Consider the following 26,941-nt stretch of genomic DNA (forward strand, 5'->3'; position numbering starts at 1 on the left):
AATACAGACATGTGACAAGTGGTGATCATATTGGATAGCTTTAGGTCAGCACCGTCTAATAGAAATATAACGTGAGCCACATACATAATTCAAAATTTTCTAGTAGCCGCATTTGACAAAAAGGAAAAAGAAGCAAATGAAACTAATTTAGTAATGTATATATATTTTAACCCACACCTTAAACATGTAATTTCAATATGTAACCAATATAAAAAGTATTAATGAGATATTTAGAATTCCTTTTTTCATACTTTTTTTTTTTTTTTTTTTACAAAGTCTTCAAATTTAGTGTGTATTCCACACATAAAACACATCTCATTCCAGGGGTGCTTTGGTGGTTCAGTTGATTAAGTGTCCGACTTTGGCTCAGGTCATGACCTCATGGTTCGTGGGTTCAAGCCCCACATTGGGCTCTGTGCTGACAGCTCAGAGCCTGAAGCCTCCTTCAGATTCTGTGTCTCCCTCTCTGTCTGCCACTCCCCTGCTCATTCTCTGTCTCTTTGTCTCTCAAAAATAAACAAAAGTTAAAAACAAAGCCCACATCTCACTCTGGACTGGCCACATTTCTGGTGTTCAATAGCCACATGTGGCTAGTGGCTACTGCAGCAAACAATGCCAATATTAAGTCACTGATGAGGAATTGGGGCCCAAAAGGTGAAATGATTTGCTTCCAAGTTTATTTCTCCTGTAAGACCTTTTGGTCTTGGCTGCTCAGCTTCCCTCCAAGAGATACATAACTTCTGACAATCAGAAAGGAAAGAAAGTTTAAGTTTTTGTCCCTACCAACTTATTTCTGAATTCCTGCAGATAAATACTTAATGTAACTCTCAAAATATAGCCTGTGAATTGGCGGGCTGATTGGATTTCCAGAAATGGAAATGAAGAAGACGGTGCTGGGGAGAAAGAGAAGAAATTGAATTGATCTCCAGGAACCTGGGGCAGACTCAGGAAACAGCAGTGTGATGGGAAATAATGAAATAGACATTACAGAGGGTGGCCTCTCTCAGACTGGGGGTCTCCGGGGTCCACACAGATTGGAGCTCTCAGGATGTTTGCTAATATGCAAATGTCAGCCACCCGTGGGATCAGAGTTTTGGAGCAGTCCGGGGAGCTGGGAGAAGGCCTTCTTAATTGGGTTCTTAAATGATTATTACATGAAAGTGTGGGAGTCATTGAGCCAGGTTTATGCAAAATCTACAACAGGCTGAGAATTTGTAAAGGAGCTTGTATTGCCTTAGAAAATTAAAAATGCTTTGGTCCTGGGTCATCATTAGTCTAAATATGCTGGGCTCAACTGAAGGGAAAATGTGATGTCATAGGAGAGTTTCAAAACATTCTTGGCTCTTACAAATGGGCTTGAATTTGTGGATAGAGGGAAATCTCCCAGGCCTATGGGATTCCTTAATAGGCCGTAGGTTTCCTTTCTTTTCTTTTTTCTTTTTTCTTTTCTTTTCTTTTTTCTTTTCTTTTCTTTTCTTTTTTTCTTTTCTTTTCTTTTCTTTCTCTTTCTTCTTCTTCTTCTTCTTCTTCTTCTTCTTCTTCTTCTCCTCCTCCTTCATGAAAAAGTCCCCTTTTGCTTGGTTTTTGCTGGTGCCCTCTCCAGGGTGATCATTGTTTCCACTTTGGTTTTTGCGGTGTTAAGAGGGGGGTTTTTTGCTATCACAGTAGCACACTCCAGCTTCTGCAGACTCCCCACCAGTCTGCAGCAGTGGTGGCTGCCCAGCAAATCCACAGCTGCTTGAAGGGTGCAGATGAGGAATACAACATGAAGAGAAGAAAGGCCGAAGGCTGAGGAGATGATGCTCCAAATGTCCAGTTCCATGAGAAATGCAAATGGATCTGTCTCCCCAGGGGCACACAGGGGCCACGGAGACTCGGCTCTGTCAGCCACCAGAGAATACACAGCTCAGTCATGTTCTTGCCACCTCAGAGAGAAAGGGTCTTAAACTTCCAACCCTCGAAAGCTCTACTGCCTCTGCCTGCCTTGCTAAAACGCAGACTTCCATTCTGAGATGGATGACCTCAGGGGCCCAGAGCCCTGGCTTGAGAAACCCCTTATCAGCTGCATGAAGTAACTTCCATTTATCACTCCAAACTCCGTTCTAAGGGCTTTGTGTGGATCACCCCATCTTATCCTTGTAAGAATCCCATGAGGTGTCTCGTATTTTCCTTATTGTACACATGAGCAGAGTGAGGATCTGAGAGGTTGTGTAATTTGCCTGAAGTTGTATACAGGCAAGTGGCAGTGGTGGTCCAACTCCGTGCAGGTTTAGCTTCAAACTCTGGGCTTATCCCTATCTAGGCTAGTGGTTCTCAAAGTGTAGTCCCTGGACCAGCATCAGCAGCCTCCCCTGGGGACTTGTAAGAAATGCAAATGTTAAACCTCCTCTCTAGATGTACTGAATCGAAAATGGGGTGGACATGTCCAATAATCTGTGGTTGAAAAGTCCTCCAGGTGATGTGATGTATGTGTTAGCTTGAGGACCACTGTCCTGGGCTATGCCCCCCTGCCCCCCTCCAAGCTGGCTCTGCAGTGAGATAAGGTAGGCAGCAGTAAATTCCTGGAGAATAATATCAGGTTTGGTAGTGTGCTCCTGCAGCGAAAGAATGACAGTAGGGACGGCAATGACAGGCTCCCCACCTGGTACTGTCCCTGGTGGCCAAGAAGTATCACCCCTCCATGGGTCTATTGATTTATCCAAGTGAAGTGGAACCAAGACACATGAGTTCCCATCTAAGCCACTTTGTCATCGAGGGAAAGAGGACAAAAACCTGGGATCATGAGAGTTTGAGAAGGAGGTACAGGGACAGCAGAGCAGAAAGCCTGAAGCAGGTGGCCTAAAATGACCCACATATCAGGGGTAAGCAAATAGGTGGGACAGATGACCTAGAGAAGACATATCTTAAAAGTGAAGCCTCAGATAAAATTGCTTGTTCCCCTTCTCTTATAGCAGAAATCAATGACCGTGCTCCTGGGGCTCACATTCATTAATCCATGTGCAGAGAACCCCAAATGCTTGAGAAGTGAGGCTCATGGTAGGGGGGCCTGGTTGGGAGCATGCTTTATAGAGATTGTCGAGACCATTGGTGTAGATTAACCATGGAAGCACTTGCCTGGAAGGTGCTTTTGCGTCTTCTGCTACAGCAATGCAAGACATAAGGCATTTTGCAGAAAGCATTTGTGGGACTTTTTCCAAATCTAGTTAATTTCCGAATTTCCTCCATTTCATAGACCTGTGAAAAGGCACACATAGAGGGCTAGGGCAATAGAAATCTGATGGATGGAATCAGAATTGCTGATCTAGATAGAATGTTCAGACCGAGTTTTGCATTGTTACAGACAGTGAGATTGAGAAGATTCTGTAATTAATATTAATGATGCTCAGAGGATGGCCAAGTGCACTCATTTGGCATAAACCAGGACAGATGAAAGACACCCCAACTAACCAAAAGGAAGGAGGGCAGGTAGCCAACTTAAGCATCCCCTATGCTTCTGGCTTTGTCTTATTCGTACAAGTAAAATCAGGGACTATTATAACAGAATCCCTTAGCTGCTGTCAGAGATAATATCTACCTTGTGGGAAATGTCATGTCAGACTTTATATACAGTACTCAGGGGACCTACTCTGTGTTTATTGAAATTCATCTAATTACAATGCATTCCTCACTTTGGACAAATACTTAAAGCAGGAACCTTCAGATTTACATAAAAGATAAACCAGGGAGCAATTATTTCCTTGACTAAAGGGTTCTTCAGCTTATAAAAGGTGTCCCTGTAATATTTGTTTTAATTACAAGCTTTCCAAATGCATTTGAAATTAATCCCACAACTACTTTTTTTTTATCTGTCTCTCACATATTGCATGAAGTATATCAATATCTGTTGTGTGTATTTCTTTTTTTTAAATATAACTTATTGTCAAATTGGTTAACATACAGTGTGTAAAGTGTGCTCTTGGTTTTTGGGGTAGATTCCTTGTTGTATGTATTTATTTAATAGATTTGCTCTTCCTGGAAGGTGCTAGCCTCCACATAGAGAGACGAGTGCACTGTGCAGATCTTCTGAAGACTGTTGAGTTCTGCCCCTCTCTGGGATTCTGACATGCATGTGACATCAAGTCCTCTCAGCTTTTCATTGTGTTTCAGCCATGTCAATCACAGCTGCCAAGGTCTCCTTCCCCTTGACCTAAGGTGTCCTACTTTATAATCATATATACCCGGTATACACACATGAGTGTGTGCACACACACATGTTGTTATTTAACTTCTTCAAGCTTTTATTTATTTATTTATTTATCTATCTATCTACTTATCTATCTATCTTGAGAGAGAGGGAGAGAGAGAGCAAGGGAGAGGCAGAGTGAGAGAGGTAGAGAGAGAATCCTAAGCAGACTCCTCGCTGTCAGAGCAGAGCCTGACATAGGGCCCAATCTCACGAACCGTGAGATCATGACCTGAGCCAAAACTGACTGGGCCACCCAGGTGCCCCAAACCTCTATCTTAATTTCAGTTGGTTTTGGCAAGAGCTTGGGTGCAACTGATATTCACAAGTTAATCCATGAAACAATAAACAAATTAGTTTTGAAGGCCAGTTAGTACTTAGCGCTGTGAAACCAATACCCTTTACCTGGGTTGACCCACCCTGACCAGAACTCATAGAAGTTTGGCCAGAGTCAAGTCTGACAGTTGATGTGTCTTTGTCATCAAGAATGAAAATCCTGTGTTCACTCTATTTACTTTATGGTCTTAATATAAGTTTTTGCCAAAGCTCCAGGTTCATTATCAGTTGAGAATCTTGTTTCTACATAGCCCTGCACACTATATTCTGGACAGCCAAAGCACAAGCCACTCTGTTCCTTTGAGTATCCCCACCTCACATTCTGTTTGGGTGGAGTGTGTCCGGCAGGGGATCCTTCCTACTTCCCAGATTGGTATTTCAGTTTCATGTTCAACAGTAAGTCCTACAATAAGTTTTATTCTCTTCTTTTCATTTTATGCTCATCTTCCTGAGACAGGATATTACAGGAAAGTTGCTGAACAAAGTGAACCCCAGTTTGTTGAGAATGGATATCAAAGTATGTTGACCTCATGATAAATCAGAAGGGGATGAAAGGGACTGAGATGAGCTCAATTCATTTCTAAGCTAGACAAAGCTGTGGGGTCTTGTTCATGGTGGAGATCAGTGCTGACAAATCCAAATTTTGGAAAAATTTTATATGTGAGACCATTGTGGGATAGTCTTGTTGGGGCCTTGGGGACAAACCATACCTCTGTGGGTAGATGTCATGTTTCCAGGAAGGAAGCAGACATTTCCACCACCACTCATTCTGGAAAGAAGTCAAGTCAGGGGCATAAAATGAGAACTTTAGAGACTGGCTTTAGACTGACACAAGAAAAAACAAAACAAGACAAAACAAAACAAAACAGAGACACAAGAAGAGACTTCTTCATTTACTCCACAGGAAGTCCTGGGATCCTGAGCAGGTGGCAGAGTGTTAGGTCAATTGCTCCCAGCTTCTGGTGAGCTGATTTGAGTCAGGATCCTTACTAGGTTCATTCCTGTGGGAAACCCTAGCCTGGGTAAACCAGCCATGGGTCCCTCAAGCTGCTCCACCCCTGCCTCGAGGTCCCTCAGGTAGAGGAGGAGGCAGAGAGACATGTCATTGCCATGTTTATTGCTTTCCAATGTGCCAGACATGTTCTTTTTTTTAATATGCACTATTACCTGAAAAAGAATTATGGTTACTCCCATTGCATAGATGAAGTAACTGAGAACTAGAGAGATCAAATGATTCTCCAGAAAGAAGTGGCTTCTATCCCCAGCCTATAAATGGCAGCTGTGGAGAGAGGAGGAGACTATCAGTCCTACTCTATGACTTTTCTTTCCTCCTTTCCTTCCTTCCATTCTTCTTTCCTTCTTTCCTCTCTTTTTTTGTTTTAAAGATTTTATTTTTAAGTAATCTCTATACCCAATGTGGGGCTTGAGGTCACAACCCCAAGATAAAGAGTTACATGCTCCATTGACTGAGCCAGCCAGGTGCTCCTTTGGCTTTTTAAACAGTTCTCTTTCTTCTCTGCAATTGGCCTCTCTCATTTGTCTTCCTGTTATGCCCCTTTCTTTGCCCCAAATCTAATTTGTTGGCACTGGAAAAGCATAGTTTAAAGCAAAGTTGTTACATTTTCGAAAGTAACCTAATCTTAATTTATCCTGAACCTTAGGTGAGTGTTCACCACAGTGAAAGCTAGAGAATACCTGTGCTCGGCAATTCTGGCTAAGAGCCTTGAATCCTTATTTTCCTTACAGCTGTCATTCTCAAGACTTAGCATGCAACAGAACCATCTAGAGCAGGACTGGCAAGCTATAGTCTGTGGGCCAAATACCCCTAATGGCCTGTTTTTCAGCAGACATGAGCTAGGATTGTTTTTATATTTTTAAATGATAGAAAAAAAATCAAAAGAAGAATAATATTTAACAACACAGGAAAGTTACATGAAATTTACATTTCAGTGTCCATAAATAAAGTTTTATTGGCACACAGCCATGTCCACTCATTTCCATATTGTCAATACTTTTATCCTGCAGAAGCCAGACGAACATATAGCCTGCAAAACCTAAAATATTACCCTTTACAGAAAGGGTAATTACTACCTCACCCTTGACAGAAAAACTTTGCTGACCTGTGACCCAAAGGGATTTTTAAAATACAGAGTGCTAAGCCCCGACCCTGGAGTTTCTAATTCAATAAGTCTGGGTGAGGCCAAAAATGTGTGTTTCTGATAATTTCCTACCTGATGCTGATGTTTCTGGTCTAGGGACCACACTTTGGGAACCACCACTGTATATAATGACTGGTTATGCCCAAAATGATTATTTGATTCCTATAATTTTGTTGTGCCTTTTAAATCTTGTTTCCAATTCTAGTGGAGGGCTGAAATGAGTCATACTTCTCTAGCAGAGTTTTCTTGATGTTCAAAAAGACTATGTAGCAGACAGGTTTAGAGCGAGTCCCTGGAGCCCAGCTTCTTGGAGAGAAGCCCAGCTCTACCACTTTCTGGCTTTGTGACCTTGGGTAAGTTTCTTAACCTCTCTGGGACTCAGTTTCCTTTTCTCTTAATATGAAGATAATAACAATAATAGCTTCTATACCTCACAAGGTTGATACAAACAGTAAATTGGTTAATATACATAACACATCTGCAAAGGTCCCTGGCATGTATTAAATGCTGTGATAATGCCAGATGTTATGGAGTCATCCCTGCCTGGGGCTAAGGTAGTACTCCTCAACCTTGGCAGGGTGTTGAAACCACCTGCTTTGGGTTGTACCTCTAGAGATTCTGATTTAACTAGTCTGTGGTGTGGGGTGTTGGGATCTTCAAAATTGTAAAGGTAAATTAAAATGGAGCACTGCCCAATAAAAATATAATGGCAGTTGCATGTGTAATTTTACATTTTTTAGTAGTCATGTTTAAGAAGGTGAAATTAATTTTAATAATGTCAATAACAATGTTTTATTGTTGATAAATAATAAATAAAATAGTAATTATATATTTTATTTAACGTAGTATGTCTCAAATATTATTATTTCAACACATAACCAATATCACAATGATTGAGATATTTCACTTTCTTTGTTTTCGTATTATGTCTTTGAAATTAAGTGTGTACTTTACATTTATAGCACATCTCAATTAGCCTGGCTACATTTCCGTGGCTGGGTAGCCACGGCTTGTGGCTTGTGGCCACTGCATAGAACAGCGTGGGTGTAGCTAATGTACAACCAAGATTGAGATCCACTGGGGTAAGGGCCCTTGCGGACCAGCCCAAAGCCATGGAGCTTCTTCTGACATTACTGTTCTTAACTTGAGTATAAAGTTTACTGCAGCTTCTCTCTCTATGGTTAGTAATCAGGTGTGGCCATTAGGACATTCAATTTAATCCAAGTTTAGTCTTAAAAACTGATGTCAATTTGAAAGCAGCAAGATCAAGTAAAGCAAATGAATCTATATGACCTGATGCCACCAGAGGCGAGAAAGACACTATGGGAACATTAACAGAGGACAAAGTAAAACAGTGATCTGTTTTGGTTCCTTCTCAATGAACCCATAGCTGGGTAAAGGGGGAAGGGGTGTTGAGTATCCCAGAAAAAAAAATACGAAACAGATATTAAGCAATCCCTTGACATTCTATGCCACATTTTGACTCAGAACTTTCTGACTCCAAATATCACTGAATATTAAGTAGGTCAAGATGCTTTTGAAAAGAGGAAGAGGAAGAAGAAGAGAATTCACCCTCTCCGTTCTTTCCTACAGTGCTCAACTAACCTTCAAAAAGAATAACCTTGTAAATTTATTGTAAAAGCAAAAGAGATTTCCAAAAAGATAAGAACAAAGATCTGTAGTTCTACCACTTAGAGATAACCACTATTAGCACCCAAGTGTGTACTATTTCAGAGCTTTTTGGTGCATCCACTTACACATATTTTAATAAAAACAGTGTCCAAGAGTTAGCACTCTTTTATAGCAAGATTCTTTGTCACTTAACAACATTTTTATATTTTCAAGTAATTTAATAATCTCCTGCAACAGCATATTGAACCTGTGTTTGGCTGGACAACGATCTACTTAATCAATCCCCTATAACTGTATATATAGGCTGTTTCCCTCAAACTGCTAATCACACCACAAATGCTAATGCCAAAAGAAGAACATCCCTTGGTATTTATTTATTTGTTTATTTATTTATTTATTGTAAATGTTTATTTATTTATATTTGAGAGAAAAAGCATGCACAAGCAGGGGAAGGACAGAGAAAGAGAGAGAGACAGAATCAGAAGCACACTCCAGGCTCCGAGCTGTTTCCAGGTGCATAGCCTGTTGTGGGGCTCGAACCCATGAACTGTGAGATCATGACCTGAGCTGAAGTCTGATACCACCCGAAGACTGAGCCACCCAGGCACCCATCCCTTGGTCTTTAAATCTGACATCCTCTTGCCTTAGAGCTAGCTGGGCAGATGCAGAAGAAAAGGACACACTGTTTTATCCACACGGTCTCACTAAGCCTAACACATTAAGAAACACTTTTTTTCAGTTTATTTATTTTTTGCAAGAAAGGAAGGGTGTGGGGAGGGCAGAGAGAGAGAGAGAGGGAGAGAGAGAATCCTAAGCAGGCTCTAGCATTGTCAGTGCAGAGCCCGATGTGGGTCTCAAACTCACCAACTGAGCCAACATCAAGAGTTGTACACTTAACTGACTGAGCCACCCAAGTGCCCCAAAATCCCAAGCAGGCTCTGCACTATTAGCATGGAGCCTGATGCCGGGCTCGAACTCAGGAACTGCAAGATCATGACCTGAGCTAAAGTCAGACACTTAACCAACTGAGCCACCCAGGCGCCCCTCCCCCATTTTGTAGTTTTTCTGGCTCAGAGAACAGCCAGCAGGGTGCAGGGTGCAGAGGAATGCATAGTAATGCCGTGGAAATAATGACATCAAATGATACTGAACACCATTGTGCCACCTTCAGCAGACACCAAGTTTTCTCACTGCTCTGCTCAGAAGGACCTGCAAACCCCAGAGGGACTCTGCTGCCTCTTAATATGTCAACAGCAGCTTGTGCTTGGATTTGAATTGGCTTCTCTCTGGTCTTAGAATTAATCACTTCTTTCAATAGAATCATTCCTGCAATAGGTTTGTGGGCGGGTTGAAAAAAAAAGTAATAACCCAAGAAGCCTCAAAATTTAAGGTGTTAGTTTTTCTGGCTTATATAATTTACATAATTATTTGTTCATGCCGCATTTGTATATCACTTCTCTGATTGCTTTATACGATGTGAAATTTCCTGGCAATTCCCCAAATGCCAGCTTCTCAGACTGAGTATGCAGGTTTCAGCCCATGGCAATAAAGCAAATAAATGACTGCAGGACTGCCCGGCATTCAGATAAGGTAAACACCAGCCTTTTGAGCTCTTATACTGAATTGGACACCTCAGTTTGGGAGAACAATATCTTTTCTATTTTATTAATTCTATTAAAACTATTCATAGGAGGAAAAACCAGGTTTTATTAAACTTGGAGGATCAAGATAATTCACCCTTAGCTAGGATATGGTGCACCTGTATCTTTGTGGCACATATAAGCATTATTAGAGAGTCACTTTTAAGGGGAGCTGGTAAACTTACATTCAATCTGTCATATAAAAATTCAATAAAACAAGTATTTATCGCATCTTTATTCTGTGCCAGGCTCTCTTTGCCAAATCTCCAGAGAGAGGAGCAAGAAATATTCCTGCCTTCAAGGAGTTCATGGTTTAAGGAGGGAGATACACACACACATGCTATGGGATACGATTCTAGCTGAGGTAAGTAGAGTGTGATGCTCCAGGAACATCCAGAGGGAGTAATTCATCCGGCTGGTTCTAGCCTGCCTCTCAAGCCCCATCAGACCTTCTATTTGAGAAAAGACTGCCCTGGCTGCAGTAGGGAGGAGGGAAACCAGGTAGGACACCATTTCCATCATTCAGGAGGGAGTGAGGGAGTCTTGGTTCAGGGAATAGAAAGAAGTACGAGTGAAGGTTGGCCCAGTATGTGCTCTTTCTTACTAAGCTCATAGTGCTTCCGAGTGTACTTGTTTCCACATGTGGGTTCAAGAACACTTATTTTGGGGAAAAATTGGGAAGATAAGCAAAATACAGGCAATAAAATTGTAGATGCTGCCTATGGAAAAGGTTAAATAGGTATCAGCTAGTGAAGAAGAAGTACACGAATGCATCCGATCAATCAGAAATATTTCCAGCAAGTTCAGAGAGGAAAGCTGACTGGCCAGTCTATGGTAAGTTAGCCAGGAGGGAAAAAAAAAATGTCCCCATTTAAAACAAAGTCAGATCACTGGCCAGAATGAGTTCTTAAATGATGATTTTAAATAAACTCCTGGCCAAAAGGCACAATTCCTTGTTTCTTCTTTTGTTTATTCACTAAGATTATGGGTCTCAGAGCCAGCTCACCTGGATTTGAGCCATGGCTCTCACACCGGCTCTGTGACTTGGCACAAGTTGCTGAAACTCTCTGTGCATTGGCATATTAATAGTACTAAGGTTGTGCTCAAAAGGTTGGGGTAGTAAGTACATGTCTTACTGGATGTGAAGCTCCTAGAACAGTGCCCAGCACAGAATGCTTAACTGATGTGGGTTCCTTCTATCTGCACGCACGCTGTACTGAGCACTCCCATTGTAGCAGGTGCATTTGAAGTCCTGGCTTTAGAGACTAAGACGCTCCTACTCCAACCTCAAGAAGCCCATAGTCTATTGGGGATGATAAGTGGGAATAAATGATTGTAGGCCAATATGGCAAGTGCTACAATAGGAGTAAGCACCCCATACTTTGGGGAACAGAGAGGAGGATGATGAGGGAAGGCTGAGCTGAGGCCTGCCACCTACTCGTCACAGCAAAGCCCACTGGGCTTCAGTGGGCCTACACTCCCTTTAATCCCCTGTTTCCTTTTCCTGCACAAACTTCCTCTGTCAGCACCCTTTACTGTGGGAAGGGGACCCCAGTTTCTCCTAGATCCTTTGTTTAGAAAGCATAATTGGGTGATCTCACCCTGCCCTATCTGAATGAGGAAATAAATAAATAAATAAGCGGATGCTTCTGGCATAAGGAGTTAGGTGTGCGCTCCCCCTTGGGACTGGGAAGGAGGAGGAGAGTGGTTCTGGAGAGGACACTCACAGATCAGACCTAAGTTTTAGTTAAATAAACAGAGGCATCTCAAGGCCTTGGTGAAGATGCTGGGTGAGGACAAGACTCAGAGCGAGGTGAGGACAGGCTGGAGTAGAGTTTTTGTGTTCCTTAGGTACATATGGCACGGGGGTAGGCAGCTAGTGAATTGAAAAAGGAAGGAGGGGATGATGTAATGGTTTTACGCTTTGTACTTTAAGTCTAGCTACCGAATAGCCCTATCAGTCAATGACTCGAGTGGGCAAGACCACAATAAAATAGTGACATTTAAAAAGCTTCGTTTTTTTTTTCTTTTTCTCGGAGTCCATTGACCTATTGAGTAGACCCTGTTTACTGGGAGATCACTGAGCAGAAACCTGGAGATACTTTGAATCTCAGTGGATTTGGCAAAGCTATTGGCTCTTTCTGTTGCCAGCCCTTTTTTGATAAGGTGCCACCACTAACAGCAACGCTTTTCTGTTTGTAAAGTGCCTCAGAAGCATGTTGCATTTGATTTTCACATACACTGTATATGGTAGGTCCTGTGAAATGGGCTTTAGGGCTGTTTTCATATAACACATGCTGTTAAGCAAGGTTAAGCTGGTCCAAAAGTGAGGGGTGGAACCAGGGCCCCAGCCTCAACTGGAAGCCATTGTTCATCCCTCTCTAGACCCCAAGCAAGCAGTCAGCAAGACACACAGCTTACCCCCTTTCCTTCTCCCACAGAAGGAAAACTTGGGTAGGTCCTCTTCACAGATGGGATAGGAGAAATTCAAAATGGACGATCCTTTAGTGAAGAGAGCTATGTCAAGAAACAGCTCTTTGATGTCCTCTCCTTAAAGGTAAGAGAAGACCAGCTTTATTGTTAGTGTGGGTTTCACTGTGTATCAAAGCATTCAACGTTTATAGAAGCATGAGCCTTTATTTCCAGAATGAGCAGAGGGCCTTTATTTCCAGAAGTCTGCTCTGTATGGGGAAAGTTTTCTTCCCTCCTTCCATTTTTCCTTCCTTCCTTCCTAACTTCCTTTTTCTTGCTTTCTTTGCCTTTCTTTCTTTCTTTCTTTCTTTCTTTCTTTCTTTCTTTCTTTTTTCTTTCTTCTTTCCTTCCTTCCTCCCTTTCTTTCTATTTCTTTCTTTTCTTTCTTTCTTTCTCTTTCTTTCTTTCTTTTTCCTTCCTTCTTTCCTTCCCCCCTTTCTTTCTTTTTCTTTTCTTTTCTTTCTTTCTTTCTTTCTTTCTTTCTTTCTTTCTTTCTTCTCTCCTTCCTTCTTTCCTTCCTTCTTTCTCTCCTTCCATTTATTTATTTATTTATTTATTCATTTATTTGTAAAACAACACTTAGGCAAAGCTACAGGGGATAATGGCAGAAGCCCTCGGTATGAACTGTGACCCTTTTATGAACGTTCTCTTTTTGGAGCAAGGTAGTCACTCTCTGTGCTCCCCAGCCCTGATGCTCTGGCTTCTACAACTTCTCAGCTGCATAGTATTGTGTGCCTCCCCTGAGGGCGGTGGGGTTTGGTCACCCCCCACAGTTGCTAGGTAAATACTATATCACAGTTATATAGGAAGCTTTAGGGTGCTTCTCAGTGCTGGCTTCTAATTCTCTGTGCCTTTTCCTCCATTTTCCCCTTCTATGTTGCACCTACTTCTCATTCCATTTCTCTTTTACTCAGCTGCTGTTATAGAATCCAGATATTGTGCAAGTTTCCAGAAATGCAAAATGCATGAGAGTTCTTGGTCCCTAGCAATGTTCCCTCCATTTCTCTGGAATGGTTCCACACATGAAGTTTATTGAATCCTTCTGTTCTGGCTTTGATAAAACCACTTTAGAAAGGAGATACTCTAGTAGCTATAGCAATATAATGATTAACTGTTAAAGGCATAGCTAAATAAAAACAAACAATCAGACAGCTACCTAGCTCATTGATTGGGGTGGAGGGAGAAGGTATTTACCTTTGTCACAAGTTTCAGGAATCACATTAACTCTTTGGGAAATGAAATAAAGCAAATTATAAGCTATGCTGCTGGAGGTTGACTTGTTTGCTGCTGGGATAACAAAGCAAAAGCTCTTTCCTGCATAGACATCAATATTTAGGCTTGACATGTTATCTTTTGTTGCTGTTGGATATACTGATTCCAGGTGCTTATATCATCCAAATGAATGCTTAGAGTCTTTTCAGTACAAAATCACAGCATTCAGTGAGAGTTCTACTGTGTCTGGATATCACTCAGGAAGAGAAGTGAAAATGGAGATGGAAATAGAGTTAATCCCACAGAATGGTGGGCAACAGTGGCTTAGCTAGCCACTAGAGTTAATGTAAGAAATGGGGGTGTGTGGAGCAGGAAGAGATGGTGCAATGTTTCATTTCATGTCAATAATCTTCACTTACTCAGAACGATTCCAAGCCTAATGTTGAGATTTGACTTCAAGTGTTTAGAACACTGGTCAACAGAAAAGCCAAAATCTTGTAGTGGATCTGCCAAGAAGAACACAACAGATTAGGTGTGAGTACATTGTATACTCTGCAAACTCACATTAAGAATTCACACGAATGATATTTTTTTTTTCTCCTACGTGAATCACTAAAATGGATTCAACACCATGTTGCCCAGCACTTTTTTTTTTTTTTTGCATAAATTCACAATGTCTTCAATAATCCCTCCAAGTCTCTCCAAAGCCAATATTGGTCAACGCGATGTTCACCAATGGAAGGCTGTCAATCTGGAATGAGCAAGGTGTCTTGATGGGTGGGTGACAATCCGACTTGACATTTTTATCGTTACTTGAATTCTTTTAGTTCCTGAACCTTTGGCCTTAAAATTGCTTATTGGTTATTCTAAACATTTCACAAAGCATTATTATAATTAAAACAGAGGGAAATCTATACAAATTTTCAAAGTTAAGACCTGCCTTTGTAATTTCATGCCATCTCATATCATTCAATGTAATATTTTTTTCCCAAATATTCCATTATATGTGAGGTATTGTGCTAGATATGATAGGGACTGCAAAGATAATATCTTTTGCACTTCTGCTCATCAGAAATCTCCAGAAGTTCATTTATGCCTCAGAATAAAGTCAGGAAATGTCCTACTGGCCCCACCTTCCATACTCCATATCGTTAGTTCATCCTCCATGTTTTGAGATCAGGTAATCACCCAGCAAATTCCTGCCAAGTTACCTGCTAAGGTGCTTTCTCTAACATGTAATGGTCTCACCCTTTTGGCTGTTGTCTAATACTGAGGACTTGCTCATTCCCATCTTTTTTGTGAGCGTTTCCCTGACTATCCCCCAAATATTTTTTGGCTTCTCCAAATTCTTAAAACAGTTGTCTGAAATATTATTTCAAAATGTACCAACACATATTACTTTGTAATCTGCTCTTGGATTCATCCTACAACACTCAATCTAAACTTGGAAGCTCCTGAAAGAAAGGAGCTGGGTTTTTGTTTTGTTTTGGTTTCTATGTCCTTTCTTTTTGTTTCCCACTGGGCCTGAGAGAGAGAACTGATTTTAACTGAGAGTCTAAGTTGTAATGGTCAATGAGTTGTGCACTTTATAAGAGTTTTCTGTTTCATCCTCCCGACTCCCTAGTGTGTAGAGCAGAGCCCTGCAGTCGGCTGTATGGAAAACACCCTGTACCTATAGGGAACAAATGGATTGAATGGGCCATGAGTTAAGCTGTTCTTCCTCAGCTCCAGATCCAGTCTTCCAAACTGTGCTGTGTAAACCAGGGCTCTCCGCAATTATGCTTTTCCTTTGCCACCCACCAGCAGAAGTGCCAGAGGAAGACTGAGGCTGAGTGAGGGAAGGAATCTGCTCCTTCTTGCATACTTGTTAGTTCCTAAGAGTGTCACCTGGAAATGGCCTGTCACCCTGGCAGTGGCAATAGGTTCCAGTGTCCAGCTCTCTTCTACACCTTCCCAGAATGAGCTGAGGCTCATCTCTGTGGGCTCCTAAGCTTCTGCTACAATAGTTTCTGCTGCAGAAACTGTCTCCCTTTCCCCAGCAATCTGTGCCTCAACTTTACAGAGTCCTTCTTTGAAGCTTCCAGGTTCTGGTAACTCCAACTTCTGCCCCCTGCTCTCCCAACCCTCCTGGTGGTTGCTGCTTCCTCGCTGTCCCAGTGAAAATTACTGACATGATCTGTATTTTCCTGATAGGACTTAGACCAATTGAATAAACAACAATCTTGAGAGAGAACTATGATTTTCCTCATTTCACAGATGGGAAAATATAGACTCAGAGAGGTTCTATGAACTTATCCAGGTCCCACTCTATCATGTGGGTAGAGTCAAGATTCAAGCCCAGACTTAACAACAAACAAAAAATTACAGCCCAGTATTGTGCAGAAGTATTCATGAAGTAGAGCCTCAAAGATGTATGTTAATGATTTAATTTGTAAGATGGCCTGGAATATTTTGTGCGCAGGCATATGGCATGTGATAATTCTGTTTCATAACTGGTTTTAATTTCAGCTTAGCTATGAGCTCACATTTGTCAATGATGGTGTTCCAGACAGTTTTATCATCCACACTGCTGACCTGGAAGATATGTGATTGTCTGTGGTATCTGCTGTGGAAATGATCACTAGGCTATTTTGCCTTGCAAATCTAATCTAAGGTGCACTTCGTTTGATCAAACCCTCTTTGATCTGGCCACTCATTTTCCTGAGGAAAGGCCATTCTGTCTTGCTCATTTTACTCCTTCATAAGCACCTTTGTGTGGTCCTGGGATTCTTTCAGCTTGGGGAATGGGAGAAGGAGGTATGGAGACAATCGTCCCTGCTCAGTATTTGGCACTCAGTATTGACAAAAAGTGGCCAATGAACAGACATTTAGGAAAGTGCACCTGAATGTTTACTGATGTTTTAAAAGTTTAGATAGAAAAAATAAACAAAGGGCAGGAGAAGGAAATAAAACATCTTGATACTGGAAAAATATTGTTAGAAAAATAATCTTAAAAAATTGTATTTCTTTGGGGGGTGAGGGGCAGAGAGAGAGAGAGAGAGAGAGAGAGAGAGAGGCCCAAGCAGATTCAGCACTGTAACCACAGAGCCTGATGCCAGGCTCAAACCCACGAACTGTGAGATCATGACCTGAGTCAAAACCAAGATCATGACGCTTAACCAACTAAGGCACCCAGGCACCCTCGCTTTAAGCTTTACACTTCCTTCTGGTGCCAGTTTCTCAGATGCCCTAGGGGCCAGGGCCATGGGGATCCATCCCACGAACTGTGAGATCAAGATCTAAGCTGAAATCAAGAGTTGAACAACTTCACTGACTTAGCTATCTAGACATGCCCAGGAGAATAATCTTAATAGGGAACAAAGTCACAAAGAAAGCAATAGATTGCTTCTCTCTGAGGCTGGATACACAAAAACATTAAAATAGATTGCTTTAGGGGCACCTGGATGGCTCAGTTGGTTAAGCTTTTGACTCTTTCAGCTCAGGTCATGTTCTCCTGATTTATGGGTTCAAGCCCTACATCCGGCTATGTGCTGATGGTGCAGAGCCTGCTTGGGATTCTCTCTCCTTCACTCTCTGCCCCTTCAGCTCTCTCTCTCTCTTTCAAAATAAATAAACTTAAAAAAAAAAGACAGATTGCTTCAAAATCTCTTAAGGGTTTGGTGATCTTTCCTAGTGGTTATTTTTATCCTATATTTGTGATCAAATTTTATATTTGAGCGTGAACATGCAGTTTGTAGTTGTCTTGGGAAAAGTGACATCAATTCCTCCTGTCCCCCAGTCTCATCCTCAGAGGCTAGCCTTCCCTCTGCAGATTTGTGTTTTCACTCAGGCTCTATATTGCCTTGTATTTTCTTTATACCTTTGCCATCCCTCTACTAGATGCTGTAAGGCAGGCTTCCAGCCTCAGGGTCTAGCACAATGCTTTAAGATTATGCTAAGTTCCAAGTGATTGTTTGATGAATTGAATGATAAATGTTGTATATAGTAAACTTGTAGAGAACTCTAAGACAGGTTTTCTCAACCTTGGCACTACTGACTTTTTGGGTCAGGTAACCCTTTTTTGTGGGAGTTGTCCCGTGCATTGTAGGATGTTAGCCACATCTTTGGCCTTGACCCCCCAGATACCAGCAGCACCCCCTACCCCTAAATCCAATTGTGACATCCAAAGATGTCTCCAGACATTGCCAAAATGTGTCCTGGAGGACAAATCCGCCTGTGGTGGAGAACCTCTATTTTCAAGAACTTCTTTGTCGCTTACCAGGCAAGTGGCTCGGAATCGCCTACCAAAATAAAAGATGGCGGATTGCATTTTTTAAGTAGTTCTTCTTATGTAATTTGAAAACTGCTGGGAGCGGGGTGGTGGTGGTGAGAGGAGAGAGTCCCTTGGACACTTGCCTCAAGTAATTTTTAATACATATAAATTGGATTATCTGAACTTGGATCTTCTGAAAGAATGAAATTGGAAAGTTAATGAGAGTTGGTGTTCCCGGGCTATGAGGGCAGAGATAAATGTTTCTTCTAGACACTTCATTGTAGAATGGCAAATGAGCTGAGGAAAAAGCCAAAGCTTCATCGTGAAATATACAGTCTTTTCATTTTGAATATTTTTTTCCTTAGCCTCTGTGTTATAACCCCCTTCTGTCTGTTCTGTTGACATCTATGGGTTCTGCCCAAGTTGCAGGGAGTGAGCCCGGGATGCCCCAAACTGCCTCTGCTGTCCCTGGCCTCTGGGACACGTGTGCATATGGAAGGCAGGCTCCTCTAAACAGCTGAAAGCAAATGGTGCTGGGGGTGAGGAAGAGGCTTTGGGAAAGCAGCTGGCTGCATCTGCCTTGCATATTAAGGGCAGTGGTCCTGGAGCTGTTTTCCTGCTCATCCATAGAGTAGAATAGAATTAGATAAACAGGTGGGACTAAGTGTGAGCAGGGTCTTAACAAATCTCAGCTCCAGAACAATTTTTGTGCCTTAATCTCTGTTGGTGGCCTGCGTTCACCTGGTCTGGGCCAGAATTGGATGGTCCAGGAGAGGACAAGCTCGCCTTGGTAGTTTCTCGTCAGTGCCAAGCCTCAGCTAGAATCAGGATAGAACACTAAACCCAACAGCACAGGCTCTGGAAATGTAGTTCCTTACTGGAGGGTGGTGGGGATGCAAGCTTGATGGGTCTGGGGGCGGGTAGTGCCCTCTGCTGGGTTCCTTGCTGCTTTGTTCTCAGGCATCGGTTGCTGAGTCCTGGAGTCCATGGGTGTCACCTGGCAGGCAGCAGCCGTATTGCTGGGTGCTTTGAGGGTTACCAGAGGGGCCAAATCTCATGCTACTATTTTTTAAATATCTCATAGCTCTGCTTGAGGGTTACTTTTTACTTAATATTTTGAATAATTATATTCTCACAAGATGTTGCAAAAAGATACTGAGAAGTTTCACTCACCCTTCATTCTGCTTTCCCCCATCACAACATCTTACATATAATAGAGTACAACATCAGAACCAGGACTCTGACACTGGTACCATGAACAGAGTTTATTCAGACTGTACCAGTTTTATACACATTTATGTGCGTGTGTTTGTGTGTGTGTGTGTGTGTGTGTGTGTGCATGTGTGTATGTGTATGCACACGTGCACATGGATGCCTTTACATTTTGATTGCTTAGGTTTTACAAACTGTTGCAAGATGGGTGAAGCACTGGGGCGTCTGGGTGGCTCAGTCGGCTGAGCATCAAACTTGGGCTCAGGTCATGATCTTGTGGTTTGTGAGTTCAAGCCCCATGTCAGGCTCTGGGCTGACAGCTCAGAGAGGCTGGAGCCTGCTTCAGATTCTGTGTCTGTCTCTCTGTCCCTTCCCCACTACTGCTCTCTCTCAAAAAGAATGAATAAACATTTTTAAAAAACTGGGTGAAGCACTGGCTCTTCTGCTCTTATGGCAGTGCCAGCTCAAGCCTCACCTCCACTGGCCTTCCCATGTCTCTGCCAAGTCGATCTCTAGGCTTATCCATGTTCTTCCTGCTGCACGAAGGTAATCTCTCTCTCTGTCTCTCTCTGTCTCTCTCTGTCTCTCTCTTCCTTGTGTGACTATGAGTGGATGTGGGCTAGCAAGTCTGAAATCTGCAGGGCAGGACAGCAGGCTAGAAACTCAGGTTGCATTTCTGTGGTGGCAGCCTTGCAACTGAATTGCTGCTTCTTCTGGAAACTTCAGAATTTTCTCTTAAGGCCATCAAAGGATTGGATGAGTCTCACCCACATTAGCGAGGATAACCAGCGTTACTCAAAGCTTATTGATTATAAATGTTAATCACATCCATAAATACCTTCAAGGGAGCATCTTTTATTTTTTAAGTTTATTTTTTTATTTAGAGAGAGAGCACTTGCACACACACATGAACAAACAGAGGGAGGGGCAGAGGGAGAGGGAGAGAGAATCCCAAGCAGGCTCCATGCTCAGTGCAGAGCCTGATGTGGGGCTCGATCTCACAACCATGAGATCACGGCCTGAGCCGATATCAAGATTCGGATGCTTAACCGACTGAGCCACCCAGGTGCCCCGATCTTCACTGCAACACCTTGACCAAACAAATGGGCACCAGAGCCTAGCCAAGTGGATGCATAGAATTCATCATCATGGGGGGCCTTTTGTGTTGTATTGCTGGAACCCTCAATAGCTCTTCAAATTGTGCCTTCACAATCCTTCTTGTTCTTATATGGTCCAAAGTAACTTGGGATTCAAATATCTCTGACTGGCTCCATATGTTTCTGGGGTGGATATATTGAACTCCCTATCAGTGGTAGGCACTGTGCTTAATGCTTGGGATATAGAGATTCAAAGAAGCCATCTTAGTTTTCAGGAGTATATGAGTAGGGATGTCCTGGCCCATGGAAGCCCAAAGAGTGAGCCAGTAACTATGTTTGGGGAGCCATTGATGATTGTAGAAGGAGAGGGTGACATGATATGATCCGTGCTTTCCTTACCTGCAATGGTTTCTCTCCCTTCTATCCAAACCCTGACCTCTTTGGGAAATATATTACCTCATTCCACCAGCTTCTTTCTTTTTATTCCTATGAATTTATGATCTATGCTGATTATTTAGCATGTAACATGGGCTACATTGCATAGTTACTCAATGCTTTATATGATAATGTCTTGCTTCCTCAACCAATGTCAGATCTTCGAGGGCAGGACCTTTCTATTGTATATTATTGTATCATATTCGCCTCCCTTGTATTTTGATTACTCCTCCCCTTCCCGTCATATCTGATATGCACCTCCAATGGCAGGTGCTAAGTCAGTTTTTGCTGATAAATCAGTCTTACTTTTATTCTCTGGTTTCCGAAAGCATGTTTCCCTCTATCTGCAGTGTAAAAATCAATTTGGCCAATTTCCAGTAAATGTCTTGTGAGAAGTTTAGACCCCACATAGGAAAACTTTGATTGCCTCCCCTACTTTTTGTTTTGTTTTGTTTTGTTTTCTACACCTTCACAGTCCGGCTCAACTACCCCCTCCCCAGGATTCCAACTGGGGTTTTCTCACCTGTCCTTCCCCTGGTCTCTCATGGTACCCTGTGTATATTTTTATCATCGTGAGTGTGGGAATTATTACTAGTTTGCACTCTGGTAGATTGCACTAGGGTATAAGCTGTGAGTGGTCAGGAGCTAGGCTTTGTTTACTCATCACCACATAACCAGAATCTAGTCTAGTAGGCATATCTCAGAATATCAGTTGGTTGGATAAATAGATGGGAAGGACAGAAAGTCAGTTAGTCTGATGATAACAGAAGGGAAGTTGAGCATTTATTTCCAGGCTTGGTGGGTGCCAGCAATTACCGGGGAAGACTGAGTTGGAAGGCCAGTGATATCAAACCTCTCCCCATACCTGGAAGTTTCTCTTGGAAGGTGTTAGTACATTAACTTTATCATCATCATAATAAGAATTTTGCTTTGGCACTTAGGATGGAGTTTCAGAGTGTGGTCAAAAATCTAATCCCAGGCCAAATAGTAGAAGATACTCATTCCTCTGCCATCTTTCAGAATTCTTTTCCCCCCCAAAACTCCAAACAACAAATAGGCCTTGCTTTTGACTTCTTCCTTTAAGTTACATGATTACCAATTCTGCAAATTTGTATTCTGTATCTTATACAGGCCTAATTGTGCATGGATCTGGAAGTCTGCCTTTTTTGATTGGGGTATTTTAATTTGTTTGTGTGATTCGCAGGACAACTGTCAAGGGTCACTGTGGATCCCTAAAAAGAGGATGGTGTGTAAGGTTTCATATGTAAGTGAGATGTCTTTGCTGGAAATTCATTACCATGGCAACATAAAATTAACTTTCCTCTTTTCGTCCTTGATGCCATTGTGGTACGTTCCTTCTACCCCTTCCCTCAGACTCCCTCTCTGCCTTTGAAGATAGAGAAGTGACTTATAATGTGGCAAACGTATTTTACCTATGTTGCTCTGTTATTTCCTGATATCTTTTTATTTCTGCCTTTCAAATCTTGTTACTCTAGGACAGCGCAGGGATGCCCCCCAATGGGCCATTAATTCAAATAATAGCAGTCCCACCATGTTCCAGTCTCTTTGGAGGTATTTCCTTGGGAATTGACTCACACAGCCAAAGTCAGATGTATGGTCTGACTTCTCGTTTTATCTTGGATAGGCAGATGGTGTATTCAAACTGTGTTTGACTAGGACAGTTTACCCAGAGCCTTACTGTTGATGTTGATTGAGTAGGCTCCCCCAAGTCTAGAAGCATCCAAGGAACTTGCCTATTCTGTTTAGTATTTAAAATTATTTAACTTTCTGTTGCTAATCTGTAGTTAATCCATACGGGATAGAAAAATGGAGAAAAGCTAAAATGTCTTTTTTTCCTTTTAATGGAAAATTAGACTTCAGAGCATGAGTCTCCACTACACTTTGAGGGTGGGGATTTACATTTCGCCAGCAGGTAAACTTCTTTCCCAGGAAGGAGCACACATGTGGTTTCATACTCTTTGGCTTAGGTATGTCAGAAACCATGGCAGTGTTTGGTGACACTGAGACACAATCAGGATATACCTGTCATATTTCACTTCTGCATTTCCTGCAAATCTTTCTATTTTCTGACAGGGCACAAGGACTGGGTTATGATGTACAGGTGGTGTACTTGATGGTGTGTGTGGCTTTGAAGATAAACTCTGGGACTATTCTTCAAATGCTGGGCACGCTGAAAAGGAATTCCCTCCTGCTTCTGTAAATCATGAACTGGGAAAAAGCTAAGGACTTTGTCCTTGGCATCTGATGCTGTGGAATATGAAGCATAAGTGAGTAGGGGCCAGTAAACTGGGTGAGAGGGAACATCTGACATCATCCCTGTCTGCTTATTTATAGAACTGGACTTGCACCCAAAGTACCAGGAGGTTCTAAGATATATATGAATCATTGACTCTGGCCCCTGTCTTGTGGGTGGCCAGGACATCAGGTATTAATATCTCCATTTTGTGATGAAGAGGCTGAGATCTAGGGCAGCAAAGTGATGGACTCCAGTCTCCAGACTCAGCCTGCTGTGGCTTTGCTCTCACACAGCTGTGTGTGATAGACAAACAGCAAGAGAGGTCAACTGACTCAGAGAAGGAAACAGAGCTCTGGACAGAAGTGGAATGAACCCAGATACATGCACCAAGACTGTTCCTCTTGTGTCTCAGGTTGATCATGAGGAGGGACAAGGCAAGGCAGACCTGAGTCCTCAGTTTTGCTAGGCTTGCTGGCTAGACTTCCTTGCAAGGATTGTTTGCTAGGATTGCCTAGCTCACTGTTACTCTGCAAAGCTGGGTGGCTGTTTCCCAACCCAAAGGACTTTGGGAAAGCACAGATGAAAAAACAGAGGTGTTAGACGGTTTTTGTAGGAATTAAGCAATCCAAGGGGTGCCTTGATGGCTCAGTTGGTTGAAGGTCCACCTTCACCTCAGGTCATAATCTCATGGTTCATGGGTTCAAGCCCCAAGTCAGGCTCTGTGTTGACAGCATAGAGTCTGCTTGGGATTCTGTCTCCCTCTCTCTCTGCCCTTCTCCTGATCTCTCTCTCTCTCTCTCAAAATAAATAAATAAACATTTAAAAAACTAAAAATAATTCATGTAAAGCATCTAGGCCAGTGGTAACTACATAGTAGATTTTCAATCATTGGGCAAAAAAGGATGGATTCTGTTAGGGCCACATTGACTATACTTCTTGTGACCATTCAAAATGAAACTAACTTCTTTTTAAAATTTTCTTTGTCACATTAAGAGCACTCTAGGGTTTAAAATAATTTAGTAAAGTTCAATAGATATTTCTGAAACAAAACCTAGATGTCAGCTAGAGCCTCTCAGCCGTTGAGATATAAATAGGATCACACTGAACACGGTTAGAGGTTGGAGATGTTCTTTGTCCCTTGTTCTTAAACGTGGCTGCACATTGGAGTCACCTGGGGAGCTCTGTAAAATTACTGATGCCTGGGTCCTGCCTCAGATGTTCTGGATACTGTCTGGGCCTCAAGATTCGTATATACTCCGCAGGTGATTCTATTGTTCAGCGACTTGTGAAAACCATGGTCATAAGCCACAGTAAGTTGTGTGCTCATTCCCTGAGCTTGGGTTGGCATGGGTGGGCTTCTAGATCTATTGTGCTATTATTCCAGGCTGAAAATTTAATCACTTCACAGATTTCCTAAGAAATCTCCTCACAAAACTTTTCACAAATTTATAGATTGTATGAAGAAACGGGGGGGAGGGGGAGGGTGTTTCACCATATTCCTGGCCCCCCCCTACCTGTCTTCCTCTCTCTAACTTCTTTCTCTAGACAAAATATTTCCCATTGTCTCCATGCTGAGGGTCTGGAAGCACACCAGGCGCTCCAGGGCTTCAGTAGCCACCCCAGTGGCTTGTAAAGGAATTCGTTCAAGAAAGGCTTAGTTAGAATTCTTGGAACAGCCCCTTAAGAGAATTTTTTTCTGCTTCATTTCAGGAACATGGACTCAATGCCAAACACTAACCCAGGCATGAAAAGGTTTGAGATGGGGTCCAGGGACCAAGAGGATAGAGGTAAAAAGGTGGACATTGAGGGCTGTTGGGAGAGAGTGGGCATAGGGTGGGGGGCATGTGAGGGGAAGAGAAAGTATGGGCTCAGAGAAGCTGGCCATCCAGGACCAGTGGGCTGCCTACAGGGCTCACTCAGACCTCTGTGCTGAGGGGGGAGCAATCACTTTTGTGTAGGGATCCAAGCAATCCCTGAAATTAAAAAATACTAAAAACTTGGGGTGTCTGGATGGCTCAGTCGTTTAAGAGTCCAACTCTTCATTTCTGCTCAGGTCATGATCTCATGGTTTGTGGGTTTGAGCCCTACATCAAGCTCTGCACTGACAGCTCAGAGCCTGCTTGGGATCCTCTCTTTGTCTCTCTCTCTGCTCTTCCCATAAGCACCCCACACCCTCTCAAAATAAATAAGTAAATAAACTTAAAAATACTAAAACTTTGTGATTGAAAATAAAAGACATTCTGGCCTTAATTAAGTATATAATTAAACGATTAGTTGTGTCTTTTGTGGCCTAATTGGCTTTACTTTCCTATACCCTTTGTGTCCACAAAGGTGACCAAGGTCCACCATGGTGGGGCTCAGAACCTTTGGGTGTCATTGTCGGCAGAATGTGTCATGTTGTATGTGTTTGGTATCTCTCCATAAACCTCCATGACCTTTGGGGATGGAATGTCAACATGTCCATCTACTTTTTTTTTTTAAGTTTATTTATCTATTTTGAGAGAGAAAGAGAGAGGGAGAGAGAGAGAGAGAGAGAGAGAGAGAGAGAGAGAGAGCAGGGTGAGTATGAGTGGGGGAGGGGCAGAGTGAGAGAGAGAGAATCCCAAGCAGGCTCTGCTCTGCCAGTGCAGAGCCCAATGCAGGGCTCGAACCCGCTAACCATGAGATCCATGACCTGAGCTGAAGTCAAGAGTCAGACACTTAACTGACTGAGCCACCAAAGTTCCTGGGTCCATCTACTTTTTATTGAATTTTTTTTCTTTTTAAGAGGCTGCCTCTGTTCCTGAACACAGGCACAAGTACAGGCTACCAAGAAATAAAAACTTTTTCATTTTCAGAAGAGAGGTAAGGTTTAAGCTATAAACTCTCCAGAAAATATTTCCATAAGAATTTGAGAATGAAAAACAACAACAACAACAACAACAACAACAACAACATACAGTCCCTTTACTATTTCTGAATTCCACACTCCGACAATATCTTGTTTGTCTGATTTGCACTATGTAATAGGTACTGGATAATTGTTGAGTGAATAAAGGAACGTTGAAAAACAATCAGACAGGGGTAAGTAAGGGATTGAAGTGATTTTGGAAATGGTCTGCCTGCTCCTTTATCTCCTCAGATGTTTTGCTAAAACATTTCTGTTTTAATAAGTCTCAATTTTAATTTGTCTTCTCCTAATACAAGTGGACATAAAGATCACTTCCCCCTATAGTTCTCAGTACTCAGACTGGGGAGGGAGGGGGGCGGTCAACGTTCTTCTAGTGAGATTGTGTTTGGGACACACACTTGAAGTCAGACCAACCAATCAGAGCCTGCCAACATTTGGACTCTTCCTATTTTTTGTGGGTGACCAGAAAATAGAGTAGGAGATGCTACATCAACAGGGGAGACAAGAACTCTAATACCAGTCTATTGATCAAATCCCGAACATGTTTGAAGCTCCTACCATGGGCTGAACACTGTGCAAGATACAAAGATGAGTTAGTTTTAGGCATAACCCGTGACTTTCTGGAACACAGAGTGTAGAAGGAGAAAGGAAAGGTGAATAGACAATCTCCACACAGCATAGCTACAAGGTGCAACAAAGAACAAGGGGGGTGTGCGTGATCCAGTGTGAGTGGTCAGAGATGGCCACCAAATGGAGATGATGCCAGCGCTCAGACTTGCCAGCTGCAGGGGACGCAGGAGAATGAAATCAATGGTCACTTTTGTAGCTCTGACCACAGAAAGGTGCTATTCGAAGCACTATGTGTGTATTAGCTTGAATACTTTCAAAAGCCTTAAGAGAGAAATAGTATTATTATCTGCATTTTAGAGTCTAGGAAACTGAGGCAAGGAGGGCTTAAGGAAAGTGTCTAGGGTCACACACCTGAAAGGGGCTGCAGTATGAACCCAGAGAGACTGTCTATACACAGGTACTCTTTTCCAAGAAACTTGGGCAGAGAGAACAACACATACAAAAACTCTGAAGGCCTCAAGAGCATGTAATTTCTGGGAGCTTCACATTTGCCAA

At 42.3% G+C, this 26,941-nt stretch overlaps 1 protein-coding gene and 1 long non-coding RNA gene across 4 annotated transcripts in view; one reads left to right on the top strand and one right to left on the bottom strand.

Annotated features, from left to right (window-relative positions):
- Positions 1–24,917, top strand: part of LOC122219596 — a 32,697-nt gene extending 7,780 nt beyond the window's left edge. The window contains exons 3-6 of the long non-coding RNA XR_006202460.1: positions 10,238–10,353; positions 12,431–12,546; positions 22,764–22,957; positions 24,637–24,917. This is a non-coding gene — a long non-coding RNA (uncharacterized LOC122219596). The remainder of the gene's footprint in view (positions 1–10,237; positions 10,354–12,430; positions 12,547–22,763; positions 22,958–24,636) is intronic.
- Positions 1–26,941, bottom strand: part of LY86 (lymphocyte antigen 86) — a 60,902-nt gene that overhangs the window by 13,240 nt on the left and 20,721 nt on the right. For all 3 annotated transcript variants that reach the window (XR_006202459.1, XM_042937986.1, XM_042937987.1), the window contains exons 2-3: positions 14,093–14,179; positions 12,411–12,539 (exon numbers count right to left, since the gene is read on the bottom strand). Coding sequence is in view for 2 of the 3 variants with exons in the window: in XM_042937986.1 (XP_042793920.1) it covers positions 12,411–12,539; positions 14,093–14,179 (216 nt within the window). In the remaining variant the exon portion in view is untranslated. The remainder of the gene's footprint in view (positions 1–12,410; positions 12,540–14,092; positions 14,180–26,941) is intronic.

Source organism: Panthera leo, chromosome B2 (assembly GCF_018350215.1).
Source record: "Panthera leo isolate Ple1 chromosome B2, P.leo_Ple1_pat1.1, whole genome shotgun sequence".
Taxonomy (NCBI): domain Eukaryota; kingdom Metazoa; phylum Chordata; class Mammalia; order Carnivora; family Felidae; genus Panthera; species Panthera leo.